Source organism: Perca flavescens, chromosome 19 (assembly GCF_004354835.1).
Source record: "Perca flavescens isolate YP-PL-M2 chromosome 19, PFLA_1.0, whole genome shotgun sequence".
Classification (NCBI taxonomy): Eukaryota; Metazoa; Chordata; class Actinopteri; order Perciformes; family Percidae; genus Perca; species Perca flavescens.
The window spans coordinates 25,820,082-25,839,407 of NC_041349.1; the positions used below are offsets into that span (position 1 = coordinate 25,820,082).

Genomic DNA, 19,326 nt, shown 5'->3' on the forward strand with positions numbered 1-19,326 from the left:
CACACCATTAGACTGACTGAGGGGGTGAACAGTGACACACACACCCCTCCTCCCCACGGATGTAATTGGAGCAGACAGCAGTTGGCCAGGCTTGCCTGACTGACAGACAACAACAGTCCAAACCAAAAGTTACACTGAAGAGTTCCAGTGAGCTGCACTGGAAAAGGAATAGAAAGGAAGAATTAAGTTTGGATTAATCGACGGAGGATCTGTTTAGCGGAGGAGAGACCTTTTTGGTTTGGGAGGTCGCCATGAAAGGCCTGGATCTGTTCCTGCTGACATGTTGCTTATGCTGCTCGAGCACATTGGGAGGTAAGGCACAAGCTGACACAATACACCACTACACGTCACTTCACTACACTAATATCACGTAGAATGCCACATGGAACGAAAAAAAAGTTATAACCTAAAGTTCACTAGAATCCACCAATATTGTGGGACACTGTACATTCTTTAGGACTACTAAACGTTAACAACAGTGATATTTCAGTTGGAGAAGGATCAGAGATTGACTATCAATTGTGCTTGGCAATACAGGTCTGGCCCATGTAAAAAGGATAAAGATTTTCCAATAATAAATAAAACTAACTTTTGTTAATCTCTTATGCTGATGTTGATTTAGTGTTTTTGAATGCCTTTCCCTACAGCCTCATTGACAAAACTGAATCACAGTAAAGCATTCTTAGCTACATAGTTATGTGTCACAGCAGCAACACAGCGATGAAGATGTGTATAAAGTCTGGTAAGTAGCCTAAACACACCACAGACATACTTTGGGAATATTAATCACATTATAACGAGACTGAGGGCCCTATCTTGCACCCGGCGCAGCGCGTCGCAAAGCCCGACGCACGCCTATTTGCTAGTTTCAGACCGACGCAGTTGTCAGTTTCCCGTCTAGCGCCCACGTCATTTAAATAGCAAACACACCTGTGCCCACCTGGCTTTTAAAGGGAATGGGAGATGACACTCGGATTGGTTTATTGCATGTTACGCCCAAAACACACCTATGAATTAATGAAGACACTAAGTACAACCCTTTTGAGCCATGCGCTCGGCGCACGGACCCTTTTTTCCATCGACAAACTAGCAAAAGTGGATTTGGACACGCCCTAAACTCACCTGCGACAAGCGCTTCACGCCGTGCGCTTATCGTTAAAATAGGGCCCTGAAAGTCGACAGTCATGTCAGCAGCTCTATGAGGCAGTACACAGCAGCGTTTTGAGCTAAATGCTAACATGCTCGCTGTGACATGCTAATGTTTAGCAGGTATTTTACAGATAATTTACAGGTATTTACCAGGTTCACCCCCATGGGAGTTGTGTGTGTTAGTATGCTAGCACACTCATTGTGACATGCTAACTTGCTTATGTTTAGTAGGTAATATTTACCAGGTTTACCGGTTGGATAGCATGCTAACTTGTGCTAATTAGCACTAAACAAAAAGTACAGCTGATGTGAATGCCATTAGTTTTGCAGGTATTTGTTCATTAAAAAAAGAAAATTAGAATTTTGACCTCATGATGACGCTAGAAGAACAGTCAGGGGATTCATAATGTCTATCTGAATTATTTCTCTCCAGGGACCTTGAATATCTTTAGCGAATTTAATGCCACTGGATCCAATAGATGCCATTATATTTCACTCAAAATCATTAATGTCAACCTCATGGTGGCGTTTAAAGTCAGGGAATCTGAAAGGATTAATTTCATCCTTAAGTGAACTAGCCTGAGATAAAAGAAATAACTCTACAAAAATACAGTAACTAAATATCATCAGACATTAAAGCCCAAACAATAATTGACAGGCAACCATTTCACCAGAGAAATCAATTTTTCAACAACGTTCTCGTCTTGAGCATTTGATTTGATAACAGACCGCTGTTTCCTGAACAAGAACATTGCACTCAAACCCCTTAGAGAATGATGTAGCTCATAGTGAACCATTTTTAAATCATGTTTATCACTACTCAGCAAGTGCACTCACTTGTTTTTTTAGTGAAGTTATTGTGTGGGAAAACAGCTGAAAGCACATTTTAAGTGCCTTTTCGAATAGGATGACTCATCCATTCTTCTTCTGTCCTTTATCAAAGTGACTTCAGAATAGCAAAGCTTACAAATGACCATTCAAATTTGCTCTGTATTTTATTGCCATCATTTATATTCATTGCAAGTACCCTTCACATGCCCAACGCTGGCCTTCAGCATAGTCTTACCTCATCTGATGTCATTCTACTTGAATCTGTCTTGTTTTCCAAGTCATCCTATCTGGGCAGAGAGAAGAAAATGCTAAAATCTAGCCTTCTACAACAGCCTCCTTCTACCCATGCAGCCTCGGCCATCAGCAGCCATGCTTCCCTGTGCCTAGCTAATGGGGGTGCCTTGCTTGGTGATCGTTGTCATTTTTTCCTGTCAGCTCGGATCCTGCCGGGGCCACAGCTATGCCAAACGTGATGAATGCGGCATAAACCAGAGCTGCTGATTATAAATGTGTCTAACCTTCCAACACTGAGGAGGAAATGGGTGGAAATAAAGCAGGAGTTATGTCTGAAACTGCTGTTGAGTGGTACAGGCCTGTAGTGAGACCCCTCTATAACTGCTACTGCTGTTTATGGTCTAAGGGGTATTTACTATATGGATTTTGACAGTTTTGACAGAGCGTTCATGTGGCATATGTATTGCAGCTGGGCTAAGTGTTGCAGTAAATATGTTGGTAAAGGATACATTTCTAACAGCATTTTTTATTGTTATTTTCCATGTTCATCATCCTGAATCTGCAAATTGCATTTCACCACATCATTGCTCCTTTGCAAAATGTCAAACTCTGCCCAACTTAGCAAGTCACTGAAAAACTCTCCACAAGCCGCTGCTTGACTCTCTCACCCGTACAACGCTCATTTGAATCGTGTACCTTTTTAGGCAATGTGAGTGGGTGGTGACGAGGCAGAAAGTGGGACTCTTGTCTAAATTAGTTAGAAAAACGGGAAGATGTTCCGTTGATTTCATCAACTCCCCTAACATATACACAGTGGTTACAACTAGTCTGGCTATCTCCTGCTGGGCGACACATCCGGCTGTAATAAACTCATTCTGGGAAGCATCCGCTAACTGTAGACTCGGCCGCTGAGCTAGAGGGTTCATTGGTGGCACAACACACCTTTCCTGCCAGTCAGTTAGCTTCGCCCTCACTTGTCACCAGTGTGATGAGTTTTGCACGGAGCAGCAGAAACTTTAGTTAAAAGTGTTTGGGTTCATTTTATGAATTTGAAGATTGTGAGAGAGACAGGCAATGGACAATATAAATGGTAATTGGTTTACAATAGTAGCCACATTATAACTACCACCGTCTGCTGATGGGTTATGGACAGCTACTAATAAATGAACGATGCAATAATGGCTGCCTTACTTGGCTGATGTCTTATCTGACTTTTGAATTAAAAAGGACTACAAGGAAAGGGTTTCTCAAGACCTCTAATCTATTTGTCATACAGGTTCGTCTGAAGTAGAGAACGCTCTGTTGAAGCAGCTCTTTACCGGCTACAACCTTAAGGTGCGGCCAGCATCCAGCCCTGAAGAGAGGGTGGTGGTCCGTGTGGGTATGGTCCTCTCCTCCTTCGTTGGACTGGTGAGCCACGGGACCCTAACATTTCACGTATATATTTACATACGTACATGCACAACCACAATGTGAAAGACAGTGGCAGATGTACAGGATATGATAAAAACAGAGGCTTGTCCACCCATGATTTCTACGAGCTAAACGGTTAAATAAGAAGTGCTGTTTCCTTGTCTGACAAACCTTGTTTTGAGCTGAGTTCAAAACATTTCAAACATCAGAAAAAGAAATAGCTTAAGGATAGTCTGGCTATTTTTTAGGGTTACTATACAATTAACAAAGGCTTCAAAACCCCAAATTGTACAATACCTAGTTTGGTATATAGTCTGTTTTAATCAATCTATTTCCTAAATGGCCACCAATCTTGTAAAGTTGAAACAAAAGCCCCATTCGCCTGAGACTGGTATTACCAGGGCACATCATCCATCCATCCATCCATCCATCCATCCATCCATCTTTGTCCGCTTATCTGGGGTGACCCTTCAAAATTGGGATTATTGAGGGGTTTATTGTGACAGTCACTAATGCTTCATTTCCACTGCATGGTTCTGCTCAACTTGACTCGACTCCACTCACTTTTGGTAGCAGGTGCTTTTCTCTATCTTGTTTTCCACTGCAGATAGAAGCCTACCCCCTCAGTGTAGGCGGGTTTCTCAGCTGATCGCATGAAACTGCCGTGACTTCATCTTTAACGCCACACTCGCTGGATCCTTTCATTGGCAAAGATGTCTGCCCTTTGTCAATTGCCACAGTGTAGTGTACGCCGTATTTTTACGAGCTTTGGTTTTTTTTAAATCTGGGGAGATGTGAATAAAAAAAAAAAATGCAACTGACGGTAGCTTGGCTATTAAAAATGGCGCTTTGGTGCAGGAGGTCCCGTGTGACCAATCGGTGGTCTACCATTTTTAAACTCCACCTTTTTAGTATCGGCTGAGCTCCCTTGGAACCTCGAACCGAGGTAGTACTAAAAAAAAGTACCAGGTACTATCCAAAACGTTGGCTAATGAAAAACCAAAGGAGAGGAAGTGGAGTTGAGTAGAGCCTGGCCCGTACCATGCAGTGGAAAAGTGGCATAAGAAGGTGACCCTTATGTGACCTCTTCAAAATTGTGATTTTTGAGGGGTGACAGTTAACTCATCAAATCTCCTTTTTCCTACATGTTACTGATCTTTAATACTATAACTTATCCAGAAAAAAACTAGGGGTTCTCTGCCTCTGATAAAGTACGTATTTAAAAATCAAATCTGATTTCCACAGACAGATGTCTCTGAGGAGGTTTTATAAGCACGGTGGTTGCTCCCCCATGCAGAGGACCACTGTGCTCCAATAGTCGCCCGGATCGTGACAGGATAACAGAATACCTAATACCTGTAAATGTCGAGCTGAAGTTTTAAATATTCCAAACTGTGACTATATCTGAGAGCCATCTGGTTCTGCAGTCAGTGCTTGCTAGGCCTGCTGAGTCAAATGGCACACAGACGTATCCTACTGATGGGGAGTACTGGATTTCTATCCACCCATGCTGGTATATAGTGTTTTAGCAGCATGCGCCGACTGGGCTTCTTTCTAAGTGACTGCATATAAACCAAGCACACACTTAAGCAAGCAAACATACACACACCAGGTCACTTTATCTGTTCCTTAATTCCCCCCTTGGCTGTTTTCTTCGTAGCACACGCCGACACACACGTGCCCCACACACACAGTGTCACATTTACATGCTCATCTACAGTGAGCATGCTCCTTACACCTCCACTCAAGGTCAGTCTCCGTTCTGGAGTGGAACGATGTTGAAAATTGACCCACTTGGATATGCTCCGTCCCCGTCTGCCCAGAACTAGTCAGCTGGATAACAGCAGTGTTATTATTAACATCCCCCCCACATAAGGGACACCCTGCGGTGAATTCAAACAGTTACAGGAAGAATCAGTAAGGGATAGGTCTGTAATGGGATAGTTATTTGTGTGTTTGTGTGAGGGTGAGAGAGAGCGAGATGGTTTAAGTCAGCCTCCCTTTACCCTGCCCCACCCCTCCCTGTTTGTGTCCCAGCTGTCTGCCTGACATTCCTCCCAGCGTTTTAAATAGCAGGCCCGGCTCCGGGAAGCTCCACCTTCCTGCTGGATAGACAATCACATACATGCACGCACGCACGCACTGAAATCCCGCCACCTCCATGTTAGCGGATGGACTAAACTATAAAATCCAAGTACACCTCAACTTATTCTTTCTTAAAGATGGTTTCTGTCATTTTAGGTAGTTTTTATCACGCTGATGTTTTGTTTAAGTTAATAATTCTGATATGTTTGGTTTTTATTAGTTATTTGATGCTATAAAAACGGGTTGAAATGTCATGACTGAGAACTGTGATTGACTCGCGATTGGTCAGGCAGGTGTATGGGCGGGACTTTGATACCGCGGCTCCACCGCCCAAACACTACTGGGCAGTTTCTGGCTCCAATATTACAAGATGGCGGCGCCCTTATGCAGATATTTTGGCTTCACTTTTTGTACAGTAGAAGGAAGTATGATCCATCTTTTTTCACAGTCTATGGTTTCGATCAACATGTAGAGGCTGTGCGTGTATACAGTCATGTGAAAAAATTAGGACACCCATGCTAAAGTTGACTAAAAAAAGGAATAAAAAAAATCTTTTGGAAATTGATCTTAATGCCTTAATTAAAGAAATTAGGAAAAATCCAGTCTTTAAGGACACCAATTTTCTTTGTGAATGAATAATGTATCGTAAATAAATAAATGTTCTTCCTTAAAATACAGGGGGCATAAGTGAGTACACCCCTATGTTAAATTCCCATAGAGGCAGGTAGATTTTTATTTTTAAAGGCCAGTTATTTCATGGATCCAGGATACTATGCATCCTGATAAAGTTCCATTGGCATTTGGAATTAAAATAGCCCCCCCACATCATCACATACCTTTCACCATACCTACAGATTGGCATGGGGTACTTTCCATAAAATCATCTCTCAATGCAAATCAAACCAGCTATTAGGAAACTGAAATAAAACCATCATCTATCACCATACATCTAGATATAATATAGTCATATTATGGTTTTTGGCTTTTCCCCTTTCCTTTATTGTGTTAGATATCTTTTTTGTGCATGTTATAGGTTTACAAAGTAAAAGAGCCCAAAGTCCACCCCAAAGGAATTTACCATCTCCAACAGAAAACACTGTTCACCAACTGCTCCAAACAGCTCTACTGTAGTCCAGCCTTTACTTCAGAGACAAACGTGGTCACTTTGTAACACACGTTATAATGCTCGCCTAGCTGCTAGCATGGCACGCCCTCATACTCTGATTCTGACTGGCTAGTAGTCCTTACCTAGCTACTGCGCATGTGCGACTCCCAACAAAGATAGGAACAGAAGTGAGATGCCTCACTCTGTAGCTAAAAAAGAGAGCTCAACACACAGGGTGAAAAGAGGAGCTGCAGCAATGTGCAGTACAACACAAATATAGTGTTTTCTGAAATTTAAACCACATAAACCTATTCTGGTACAACCTCTAAATACAATTATGAACCTGAAAATGAGCATAATATGAGCACTTTAAAAGTGTCCTGTGAAAAAGAAAAAAAAAGCTCTTTGCAAACTCTATTAACAAACACTTGTGCCCCTAGTGTAGTTAGCTGGAAAGTTGCCCCAATAACACATTCATTTTTTTCTACTTTCCGTTCCAGAATATGAAAAATGAAGAAATGAGCGTGGTTGTCGTCATGAATCTGGTAAGTGTGTTTGTGTGTCAGCTCCTTTCTCCATACCTAGCATTTCTTACTGTGTGCTTGTTGCGCTGAGGCTTGCAAATGCAGAGTTTTTTTTAGTTTTTTTTATAAATGTTGCTGGTACATTTTGAGCCTTTTCCAACACACAATGAATGACCTGTCAGACGGTTGTGTGAGACACACAAAAGCTGCTTGTTTTTCTAAAACAGGAAGTTGCATTCAATTATTTTGACCACCTCAACACTGCAAATAAGTGTATTAATGTGATAATGACCTTCTTCTTTGTGTACAGCTCAGTGCCAATGCACTACACATTAACCAAGCAAGAGCACTTGGGAGTCGTCCTGATAATACATTACACAGTGTATGCAAATTGAAATATTATGCAAATGGGGTTTTGTTATGCAAGGACAAATGCACAAGGGAATCGTCCCTGTGGATTCTAATTACAGCAGTGGAAAAAAATGAAAAAATAAACTGATGAAATGACAAATTGGTTACATATGTAATTGTAAAGTTTCCTCCTCCTGTCATTTTGTTTCCCTCTTGTCCCTGCCCTTTTTATGCATCTTCTTCTTTTTTAACTTTTGAAACAGGAATGGACAGATCATCGGTTGTCATGGAAACCCAAGGAGCATGATGGGATTGAGGTGATGCGTATCCCCTCTGCGAAGGTTTGGCTGCCTGACATAGTTCTCATCAATAAGTAAGCACAAGCACTGCACTCACATTGGCATGAATTAACCAGCGCTAAAGAGCACAGGAGAAACAATTTGGTCACTTCCCTCCTTTTTTTCTTTTTCTGCTTTTTTAGATATTTTGACTGGGATGGTTTCTGCGTCGACCCTAAGGGGGTTTAGTTTTGACCCTCCTGTACATATTGATGCAAGTGCTCCCTTGGTGGCAGACATGTAGAATAAGACATTGCAACAGTATGACAAATGTTTTATGAGGACAAACGTGGGCTGGGCACAACTTGGTTTACTCCAAAAAAAAAATAGTTCTCTCTTTCTCCTTCCGTTGACATGGGGCTAAGGTCATGTTATTCAGTCAGAGTTGATATGCATCCGCCCTGCTCAGTCCACTGCTCGTGTCGTACAGCTAAGTTAGTTTCCGTTGCCTGTTGGTTATAGAATCAACTCTGAGTGTACTCCTTGCACCTCAGCGTTCTCCTGGCTCAAATCCCTGAGTTTGTCTGACCCCCATCCATCCATCCACGAACTCCACCCTACGTGGACTTTCTACGTGGACTTTCTCGGACTTAATTAGAAACGTAATCAGAGGCAAAATTAACCTGACTCCGCCAGATAGATCGCTTCGCATTTGCCGGCATATCCATCTTGTAACTTTCCGTTGGAGAACTTTTGGGAAGGGGCGAAAATACTGGTTAGCTGATTGGATAAACAATCTATCACCACCTATGTTGGCGTTAGACGGGCCAAGTCAACCAATCAGATCAAACTCTTGCCGAAACCAGTCGGGAGAAGAGTAAAAACATCTTTTCCTCCGAGAAAAGCCTCCAGTGCCGTTTTTCGCTCTCCTATCAATGAAGGAATACTTTCTAATTTGGATAAAACGTGCGCGATAGCTACGCTCATCTCATCCGTGGAAGCTACCATGTTGTTTAGACTGCTCCCCGACTGAACAGTCGCCTCTCGTTGCGTCACACCTAACCCGCCTCAAAACCAACGCTGATTGGTCGGTCGTTTGGCGAACGGCTCCAAATTTTCTCTATCTCGAGATGCCAGACTGATCTGCGAGTGTGTGGGAATGTAATTCTTAGGAGACAGAGCTGGTTATTGACTTATCTTAATGTATATTTAGCCAAACTAGTTTTCCGTGTTTGTCATTTCTCCATTCAAGAAATACAGATACAAAATAAAGATAAGACAAAGTGCTTTGTACAGTAATCAAAACAAGTCAAGTGCAGCCACAAAGTACTTGTTACCATATTGATCATGCACGAGCAGCAGATTGTTTGAACGTGCAGCCGCACCCAGCGGTTAAAGACCAAGCACAGTACAGTACAGTGACTACTGTATATAACGGAAAAACTCTATGTCACAGCATTAAATTAGAGAATTTAGATACTAAGAACAGCAAGCGGGGTCTCTTTTTCTTACACCCCGGCACACATACAATACACACTCCAATTACAACGGCTGTAAATATCCCCACTGCTCCATTCATCAGCACTTTATAGGCAATTAAGCAGCATGGCTCCCTAAAAAAAAACCGGAGCTGATGGCAGTCAGCTACTTCAGCCTGGGAGGCGCTCACTTGGAACCACACCTCACACACACACACACACAGAGACACAAATCCAAAAGTGTGTATACAATTCTGTGTGTGTGTATGATCAATGCTGGCCATTTAAGCAGCGGAAGCAGCACCTTCACAGGGACAGTGTGTTAGGAGGGCCCGCTTTAAGGACACAAGCTTCTCCTTGTTAAATTAGCAGAGCCATAAAAAGCCAAACGCTGCACCCTGACAGACTGCTACATCTGGGTCTAATTGACTTGATGTCTTTGTTATGAGTTTAACAGCCCAAACAGCTCTGTATACATCCAACATTAGTGCTGCACTTAGAAGTGTCCTGTGAAATGTGTCGAGTTCCTGCATTTCATCCGTGCCAATTATAATGTTTTAGTGGAGTCTTGCAGGACGGGGGCCGCAGCCAAATGTTGATGTACTGTACTACCACAGCTGTGCTGAGAGAATGGAAAGAACACTGTGACTGCAATAATCAGACATACCAGATCAAGTTTTTATATATATATAATTACTCACTCTGACCACAGCTTCACCCTATTTTTCCTTGAGGGTAATTTATGATAACTCTGCTTTATTTCAAAGAGCAAAGAGACCGAAAGGTTGACTGAGAGGAAGTATGCAGGATGACATCAAACAAACGCTTCAGGCCAGATTCAAACCTGGGATGCTGCTATTACATGATATGAGTCAGCAGTACTTTAAACTGCCTGTCACATTTAAGTCTACTGGAAATTTCTTGGACCCAACTTTTGTGATTGAAATATCATCTATAGGCCTCATATTGCCAGCCCCTACTGTCACTCTTGATCCGGCTGTTTATTCTTTGTGTCCGTATGTGGAAGTACAGTCTGTAGTTGAAACCTCCCAAGTGATGCATTTTTGGCATCAAACCTGCCTGTGAGTAGGGAGAAGTAGGGATGTTTACCATAGCTCATTTACACATACTACCAAGATTATTATTAATATACAATGCTGGTTGAATATTGGCAAAGTATCCCTTTAAGCAGGGAGGCTGTGATCAGCGATCTAATAACCGCTAAAAATGAGTACTTGCACAACATGAAGTGAAGAAAGAAGCAAAATACCTCAGTATTAGTCTATAAGGAACTTGTTTCGAGTGCAGTCTTCTACTGTCCGTAACATACAGGTATAAGAAAAGTTTTGAAATCATACTTTGTTCTCTGTTTGCAGTAATGACGGGGTGTTCGATGTGGCCCTGCATGTCCATGTGCAGGCCTATAGTAATGGCAGAATAACCTGGACTCCCCCTGCTCTCTACTGCAGCTCTTGTGGAGTTAAGGTGAACATCAGCACATATACAAACACAGACTTAACATTGTCCTCCTTCCGAGTTCATGTTTCCCATTCATTTCCCTGTCTGTTTCTGTGTCTAGGTAGCGTATTTCCCGTTTGACTGGCAGAACTGCACCATGCAGTTCCGTTCCTACACATACGACTCGACGGAGATCGATGTGCAGTACGCACTGGACTCAAACGGCAACGAGATCCGGGAAATCCAACTGGACGAATCTTACAGTGGTGAGAATTTGGTGGGGAACACATAAAAAGAAGGGTTGGATGGACAGATAGATAGAGCGGTAGAGAGTATAGGAGTGTTTTAGGAAGAAAGTAGTCTCACATTGCCAGACCTATCCCTACAGCGCTGCGGAGGAAGGTCTGGCTCTTCCATGCGTACATTCTGGGATAGGAGAAAAAAAAACTCAGGTCTCAGCGACAATGGCTCTGCAAAATAGTCTCGAGAAGGAACTTGTTTTGGTGGAACATTTGCACCCTGCAAAAGAAAACACAACATACAGTATTAAAGGTCCTATGACATGTTGCTTTGTGGATGCTTTTATATAGGCCTTAGTGGTCCCCTAATACTGTATCTGAAGTCTCTTTTATATAGACCTTAGTGGTCCCCTAATACTGTATCTGAAGTCTCTTTTATATAGACCTTAGTGGTCCCCTAATACTGTATCTGAAGTCTCTTTTATATAGACCTTAGTGGTCCCCTAATACTGTATCTGAAGTCTCTTTTATATAGACCTTAGTGGTCCCCTAATACTGTATCTGAAGTCTCTTTCCCTGGGCAAAGCAGAGAAAGGGGAGGTAACCTTTCCCCTTATGACATCATAAAGGGAAGATTCCTGATCGGCCCATCTGAGCTTTCATTTTCTCAAAGGCAGAGCAGGATACCCAGGGCTCGGTTTACACCTATCACCATTTCTAGCCACTGGGGGATCATAGGCAGGCTGGGGGAACTCATATTAATATTAAAAAACATTTTCATGCCATGGGACCTTTAAATTAAGTTAACTGTTTACTCAATATAATGGCCATGTGTATTTTGTCCACAGCAATCCCTGCCAGTCGTTCCCAAAACGTCCCAGTTAGAGAGGAAATGCTGTAAACATATTCTTTTTAAATCTTTACAATCATTCCCTGAAAGAACCAAGCAGGCTTGCCTTGTTGCACCATCCAAACCATTTCCAGCATGCAGCTTGCTAGCTCAACGTTTGTTGTTGTTTCCCGAAGAGAACAAAGTTATACAACGGCAACACAGAGAGCGGCGCAACCGGCAGCGGCGGCGATTATCCTGGAAATTAACTGTCGTTGATCCAGACTAGGAAGAAAGGGAAAAGGATATAAATAGAAGTATATATTCATTTGCATGATACAGTGAATTTCCTCTCTATTCTTTTTGATTTTCTCTCATTAGACTCATTTTTACTTGCTCGACTGTGTTTGCACTTTCACTTCCTCTTGTGGTATGCAGATCTGTTGCCCTCGTTTTGCTGATCTGAATTTCTTAAAACGTGAACGTTTCCCCACAGAGGGCGGCGAGTGGCACATCCGACACAAGCCGTGCAGGAAGAACATGAACGATGACCTATATGAGGACATGACTTTCTACCTCATCATCGAGAGGAAGCCCCTGTACTACGTCTTGAACATCATCCTCCCCTGCATCCTCATCACCATCATCGCCATCTTTAACTTCTACCTGCCTCCCGACGCAGGTAAACCAACGATACAGAATAATACCAGTTTGCTACTGTATGAGACGGTCTGGCTCATAATGCACACAGGTTCCACTTTGATCTAGCGTCGGTTAGGATTATACTGCCTTATCATCGCTCTCTAAAACTGCTTATATCATTTCCTAAATGTGTTGAATTGGCCAATCGCACATTTGTCCAATTATTGTCCCAAAAGGGATTCAGATGAGATAGCTGTTTCCCATAGAGCACTGCTGAAATCAGTTAGCTCCAGAATGAAACAGTAGAAATCCGCTGAGAGTGATCATCTTAAGACTGTACGGTAACGCTTTACTTGAAGGTATCTACATAAGAGTGACATGACAGTGTCATGAACACATGACACTGTCACGACACATGAACTCTAACCCTAACCCTAACTCGTCATGACAAAAACTGAATGACTCTTAATGGCAGAAGTGTTAGGTCAAACGTTTATGACTTGTTTATAATGTTCATGACACGTTCATGACAGTGTCATGTCACTCTTATGTAGATACCTTCAAGTAAAGTGTAACCGACTGTACTTTGTCACACATGGTTTTAAACATGATTTATGTAATAGACGTGTTTACATGGATTCACTGGCTCAATTTGGATACTTCCGTGACTGCACTTACATGTAGTAGACTGTGTACACTTGTGCAGTGCGTACATTACGACAGGGTATTGGTGTCTCAAATTGCAGGCGGACATTATGCAATAACCGGAAGTGAATCTTCTTCTTCTTCTTCTTCTTCTTCTGTTTAATGGTAAATTGCAGCCGTTGCTTTTTGTTGAAATGGATTTTTATAAAATTGGTATCGTTCTGGAATTGGTATTGAAGTCATAGTATTGGTGTTTTTTTTTAATTAACTACAGTGGTACTTATCGAGAAAAAAAAAGCACATGTATATATTACATCTGTAAAGTTTGTGTTTCGGAAGCTACGGGACTGCCAACTTATTTTTAAAGTTGTGAATGTGGCGGGCGAGGAATCTGCAGCGGTTACTATTGAAACGGCAAAACACAAACTTTACAAATGTAATATATACATGTGCTTTTTTGGATAAGTACCACTATAGTTAGTGAAAATAACAAGCCAAGTATTTTTTCTTAAATATTTAAAGGAAAGAAAAAAATATCTAAAGAAAAGCATACAAATTCCAGACTAGGGGTACTACAGATAGAAAACAAGTAAGAAAAAAAATCAATAAAAATATTACAATAACATATTGACACTGCGATTAGCCTATACACGTATCATAACTAAATTTGCAAACTGTTCTCCATCAACAGAAGTTGTTTGAGATATTTAAAAAAAAATCATGAGGAGTGACTGCGAGGGGAAAAAACTCTTCTCTGTTCCTAACCGAAAACCGGCCAAGGTTAGTTCTGTAGAACTGACTTTGAAGATCAACAGACCTGGTGTGATAACAATGGAAACTTTGAGAAAAAGGATAATGGCACGGTCTCCATGCTACACTAATACTAGTAATAAGGCTTTCCTCTGTGTACACATACAAGTACAATTTTGGCTGAATTATGTGCGTCCCCTTCAAAAATTGAAAGGGAAAAGAAATTGTAGTTTTATTGACATTGATATAAGGTAGAAAGTGGCGCTACATTGCCGTTACAATCATTCCCCGGCTGTAATGACTGTGCAGAGACGCCAAGAGCGGAAGACCTGAAAACACTGACCAATCAGAGCAGATGGGCGGGGGGGCTTAAAGAGATAGGCACTAAAACGGAGTGTTTCAGACAGAGGGTGAATACAGGTATGTTCAGTCAGACAGCATGAGAAAAATAATGTGTTTTTTGAACATTAAAACATTTAAACATGTTCTAGTAGAAAGCCAAAATACAAGTATGAACCTGAAAATGAGCATGATATGGGACCTTTAAGCATTCTCCACCTGAAACAGCATTTAGATCATCATGTGGGGACATAGATATTATGTAGAATCAAACGGTTAAAAGAACAAAAGAATAAATATGGAAACACATCTGAAAATTTTACAGATTTCTTTTGGTGGCTAGTTCCGGGAGTTGGGGTAGCTCCGGGGGAATTGGGACACCAGACCACAGCTAAAATCCTGGTTACAACCCTGAAGAGGGCATGTGTATGCATAAAGCTTTCTCCTTTTCCTGCCCCTGTGTTTTTTTTAATCTTTCACCCTCTGCTTGTGGGACCTCTCAAGTTCTGCATACATAAAGTATGATCCTCCCCTCTGACATGGAGACAAGTCAAGGACTGTGAACAATTTTTCTTCTTTTACAACATGTTTGCTGCCAATCAATATTATTTGTGCACTGTGTCACAAAAACTCTGACATGATGCACATTTGTGTTGATGCAATGCGAGGAAGTGAGTGAGGGAAATGCCTCTGCTTTGACAGTTACTCTCTGTTGGGAGCGTGCGCTGCCATAATGCACATCAATTTCCAATTACCTAGCAACTCTATCCAGTCTGTGGTAAACCCAATTTGTAAGTGACCACTGAATCCTCCTGTGAGGCCCTGCTCTATTGGTCAATCAGCTTCACTTAGAATGGGAGATGAATTTTCTATTGGAGTCATTACTGGTGAATTAAACGGGCTGCTGCTAAGATAGCAGATCAGCTGAAGGAGGAACAAACCTTGTCGTGGTGAAAAGATGAGCCGTAACACAGACCTAAAGGAGTGAAAACAATTACAGACGTTGGCTGTTAGAGACATTGTTAAATATGTTGTAGGGTTGGGGGCGAAAAAAATCTAAAATCGACGATTTTTAGAATCGATTCTTTTAATCAATTCTATAATTTAAATTTTTTATCAATAATTCACCTAAATATTTTCTGTTCATACAGTACCGCCGATGCAACTACATCCTCATATATCGGTTTCCAGCATAAGAGAGCGAAAGTGAAAATGAAAGTCCATCTTATGTACTACTTTACAAATGAAATAAATGTCAGACTGACTGACTGACTGACATGTGATGTGCGTTCTTCTTAGAAAACAATTAGCTTTTAGAAATGTCTCATGATATATTGTCTCTAGAAGTGTATCGTTCAACTTTTGTTTTTCTTAAAGAAGGAAAAAAAAATCGCAATTCTTCGTGAATCGCATATGTGAGGGACCAAGCAGTAAGGCACATGGAGTCACAGATCATTTTAAAAAAAGGGTGTTATATTTACCCAAAAATAGCAAGAATTATCAAACCACAAAAGGAAAGATTCTGGGCCCATAATAGAGGTCAACTAAACAGAACTTAACTAAATTACTTAACAGACCAAACTTAACATACAACTGACCGGACCTGACAAACATAATACCTGAATAACAATATTGGCTGATTAGAACAGCTTTGACACAAAAGGGGAAACTAACAATAAAACTGTACGAATTAAACTAAAAATAACAATCAAAACAAAACAAACACTTATTCCAAAAACTATATACCTTACTTAACATGAACCGAAACTGAATTACTTAATATAATGTTATTCAAGCAAAAAATAATGTAAATAAAAAATGAAGCTCCCCCATGACACAGCGAGCGGTGGTAGTGTCCAATTAGGCCAGCTCCCCTATAAAACAGCTCTTGCTCCAGCAGGCTGCCTGGAAAGATCTCTTAGTGTGGAACGTCCAAACTGGTGAGCTCAAAAGAAATAATGGTCATAAGAAAGAAACAGACAATTCAAGAGTAACTCCATGTGCGCTTCAAAAAGATGCCATGTACTTTAAACTAAACAAAGTACTATATGTATGTGAAACAAAACCATAACCTGTACATTATTTGTAATTAATACATGTTTTAATGAAACAAAAGCATGTATGTATAATGTGTCTGGGAAATGATATGACCCAATCTTTAAGAAAATAAATGTAAGTGCAAGAGGTTACCACTTTGTAAGATGGCTGTGTGGTCATGGCTGTGGCCATCACAGCAATCACAACACAAATCGCATCAGCACCCGTGTAGTGTGACAATCGGGACAAAAGCATAACGTCCCAGCCCTAATTCATTGTATTTTCATTTTTTCCCCCATACCAGGAGAGAAGATGGGTCTGTCGATCAACGTGTTGCTCACCCTCACCGTGTTCTTGCTGCTGCTGGCTGATAAGATCCCAGAGACTTCACTCGGTGTCCCCATCATTGTGAACTACATCATGTTCACCATGATCCTGGTCACGTTTTCGGTTATCCTTGGTGTGGTCGTCCTGAACCTGCACCACCGCTCACCCAACACCCACGTCATGCCCATGTGGGTCCGTAAGGTGAGCTCCCTGATTCGGGTACACCCCTTCTTTACCATAAAGAGACCATAAAGTCTCCATAGTATATGCCTACTATACAATGTCAAATGTAAGAGCTTTGTTCATCTAACTTTATATATTATAACAACAGAACTAACTGGTCAATAATAGAAATAAGACAATGTTTTTCCAACTAATTATAACAAATATGTGGAATTAGATCCAAAAGATTTACAACCATTTCATTGCCTTGTGGGCACCTGCATAAGCAGCCCTTTCTCTAAAATAAAAAAAATGAATAACGAAACGCAGTATGTGGCGGCCGGTGTTGATTGTGTGGCGCACCGCCACAAATTAGTCTATGTGTTGGAAACACTGGTACATTACAACACTGGTTCTCCACAACCTGAACGTCATGTAAAACCATTAACCTCCATCAGTGGCTGTTGCCCTCACTGTACATTATGTGAAGCCAATTACAGGCCTCAGCAGCAGCTCTACACTTTGCTCCAAGTTCTGTCACCCTTTCAGGGAGCACCCACCTCAGAAAGGCTTATACACCGGTGATTTGCATGGTTTAATGGAACTAAACTGCTTGGTACTGGATTGATGGGAGGAGAGAGCATTAAAGGTTTCTGCTTCTTTTCACTGCTACTTTTTCTGACTATCAGTGTCATGAAATGTGGAAGTGAAGGATTTATGCACAGAACGGCAGTAGTGCGAAATGTAAAGGCGTTCAGGTACCCTGTTCTTGACTCCAGAACTTCTTGTAATGCAGTGCAAAATGCAAACAGCTGAGAACAATAAAGGTGCCTGTAATGGGGTTGTAGGCCCCGTTGAAAATTACTTTTGTAAGTATGCCAAATAATCCCAATGTGTCTTTAATGTATCGGTCTAAAGCAACAGAAAAGTGGACACTTTGTGGACACCAGTGTTCAGTCTCTGGACCGACGTCATCTCTGCTGCTTTTTCTTCCTTCTCCATCATGACGGTCTTATTTTCTTTCTCAAGTCACTAAGTCTCGCATTGCCAGACCTATCTCCACAGCGCTGTGGAGTAAGGTCTGGCTACACCACACATACAGTGTTTAATGGGATGGGGAAAAAAAACACTCTGGGTTGTTTGCATTTCTTTAAACCAATTGCAATCGTCTTGGTGCCACGGTGCCTCTGCAAAATAGTCTCGGGAAGGAACTTGTTTTTGTGGAACATTTTCACCCGATAAAAGAAAACGCCACATATGATATTAACTGAAGTTAACTGTTCATACAATACAGTAACGTCAGCTATTTAAATTAGCTGGACAATTGTGTATTGCCGTGTTGATTTTATCCATAGCAAATCCCACCAATCTGTCCCAAAACATCCCAGCTAGAGAGGAAATGCCGTAAACATTTTCTTTGTAAATTTTAACTATCATTCCCTGAAAGAACCAAGCAGGCCTGCCTTTGTTGCACAATCCTAATTTTCTTCAAAACATGCCTGCCATGACCGAACAGCCGATGTGAGGCAATTATCCTGGAAATGTCCAGTTGTCATTCCAGACTACCAACAGTAGTCAAATTTAAGTGACATACATTCTGAAAACCGCCATAAGTATCAGAGTGTAGCCATGCTAGCGTCGTTTAACATACACACACACACAAATATAAATATACCAGGTGTTGCAGTATGCTGGGAAACAGGAGGATAGAAAGCTCACATAAGAACATGGACATATGTGATGAATGAAGGCTAAGTCACCCTTTTGTCTTTGAAACTATAATAACATACGATTCAATAAGTCAAGCTGCTTCGGCTCATTCTACATTCTCCATTGTAGCTACAGTACAGTATGGTCCCTGCCAGGGGCCGAGTATTGACACCCATCTGTCAATAAAGGCAAGCCAAGAGTTACTTCAAAAGAAGGATACCCAAGCACTTTGAGGTGCAAATAAAAGAGCCATTAACAGAGGCAAACAGCACTTATGATATTGATCAGGACTAACATTTGGCCCAAGTTTTGCTGTTATATCAAGTCAAATTCCTCTGCTATTACTTTAAAGGAGAGCTCGAGGTCTGACAGCCAAGGAGTGTCAAGGAGTTTAACAGACATGTATCTCTATTTTAATTACACCCATCTGGGAGCTGCCCACTACAACTACCGGTCTTTACTTAAGAGCTCCACTGGAACATCCAGAGTTTATGTTCTTTGCTTAAGGACACCTTGGTGGTTGACATTGAGGAATTGGAAACCATTACACATTTGGTTTCCCTACCCGCATCATTCAGCTTCAACTGTTCTCAAAGGTTATCTCACTGCTAAATTCAACATTTTGACTCATTTCTCAGCCTTAATAGGCAAATACATGGCAATTACATTTCAGCTGTCCCATCAATCACGGAACAGGAATCCAAACAAATGGATTTTTTTATTACCAGGAAAGACGGCAG

The 19,326-nt window shown here is 41.4% G+C and overlaps 1 protein-coding gene across 3 annotated transcripts in view; it reads left to right on the plus strand.

The window, feature by feature from the left end:
- The window catches only part of chrnb1 (cholinergic receptor, nicotinic, beta 1 (muscle)), a 29,744-nt gene continuing 10,418 nt past the window's right edge, over window positions 1–19,326 (plus strand). Inside the window, exons 1-9 of one of the 3 annotated variants that reach the window (XM_028564012.1) lie at window positions 253–312; window positions 648–742; window positions 3,491–3,624; window positions 7,318–7,362; window positions 7,956–8,065; window positions 10,825–10,933; window positions 11,028–11,172; window positions 12,471–12,656; window positions 16,692–16,915. In XM_028564012.1, the coding sequence (XP_028419813.1) occupies window positions 697–742; window positions 3,491–3,624; window positions 7,318–7,362; window positions 7,956–8,065; window positions 10,825–10,933; window positions 11,028–11,172; window positions 12,471–12,656; window positions 16,692–16,915 (999 nt within the window). In that variant the 5' untranslated portion in view covers window positions 253–312; window positions 648–696. Of the gene's footprint in view, window positions 313–647; window positions 743–3,490; window positions 3,625–7,317; window positions 7,363–7,955; window positions 8,066–10,824; window positions 10,934–11,027; window positions 11,173–12,470; window positions 12,657–16,691; window positions 16,916–19,326 lie in introns of all 3 variants that reach the window. The other 2 variants (XM_028564011.1, XM_028564013.1) reach the window with 2 other exon arrangements.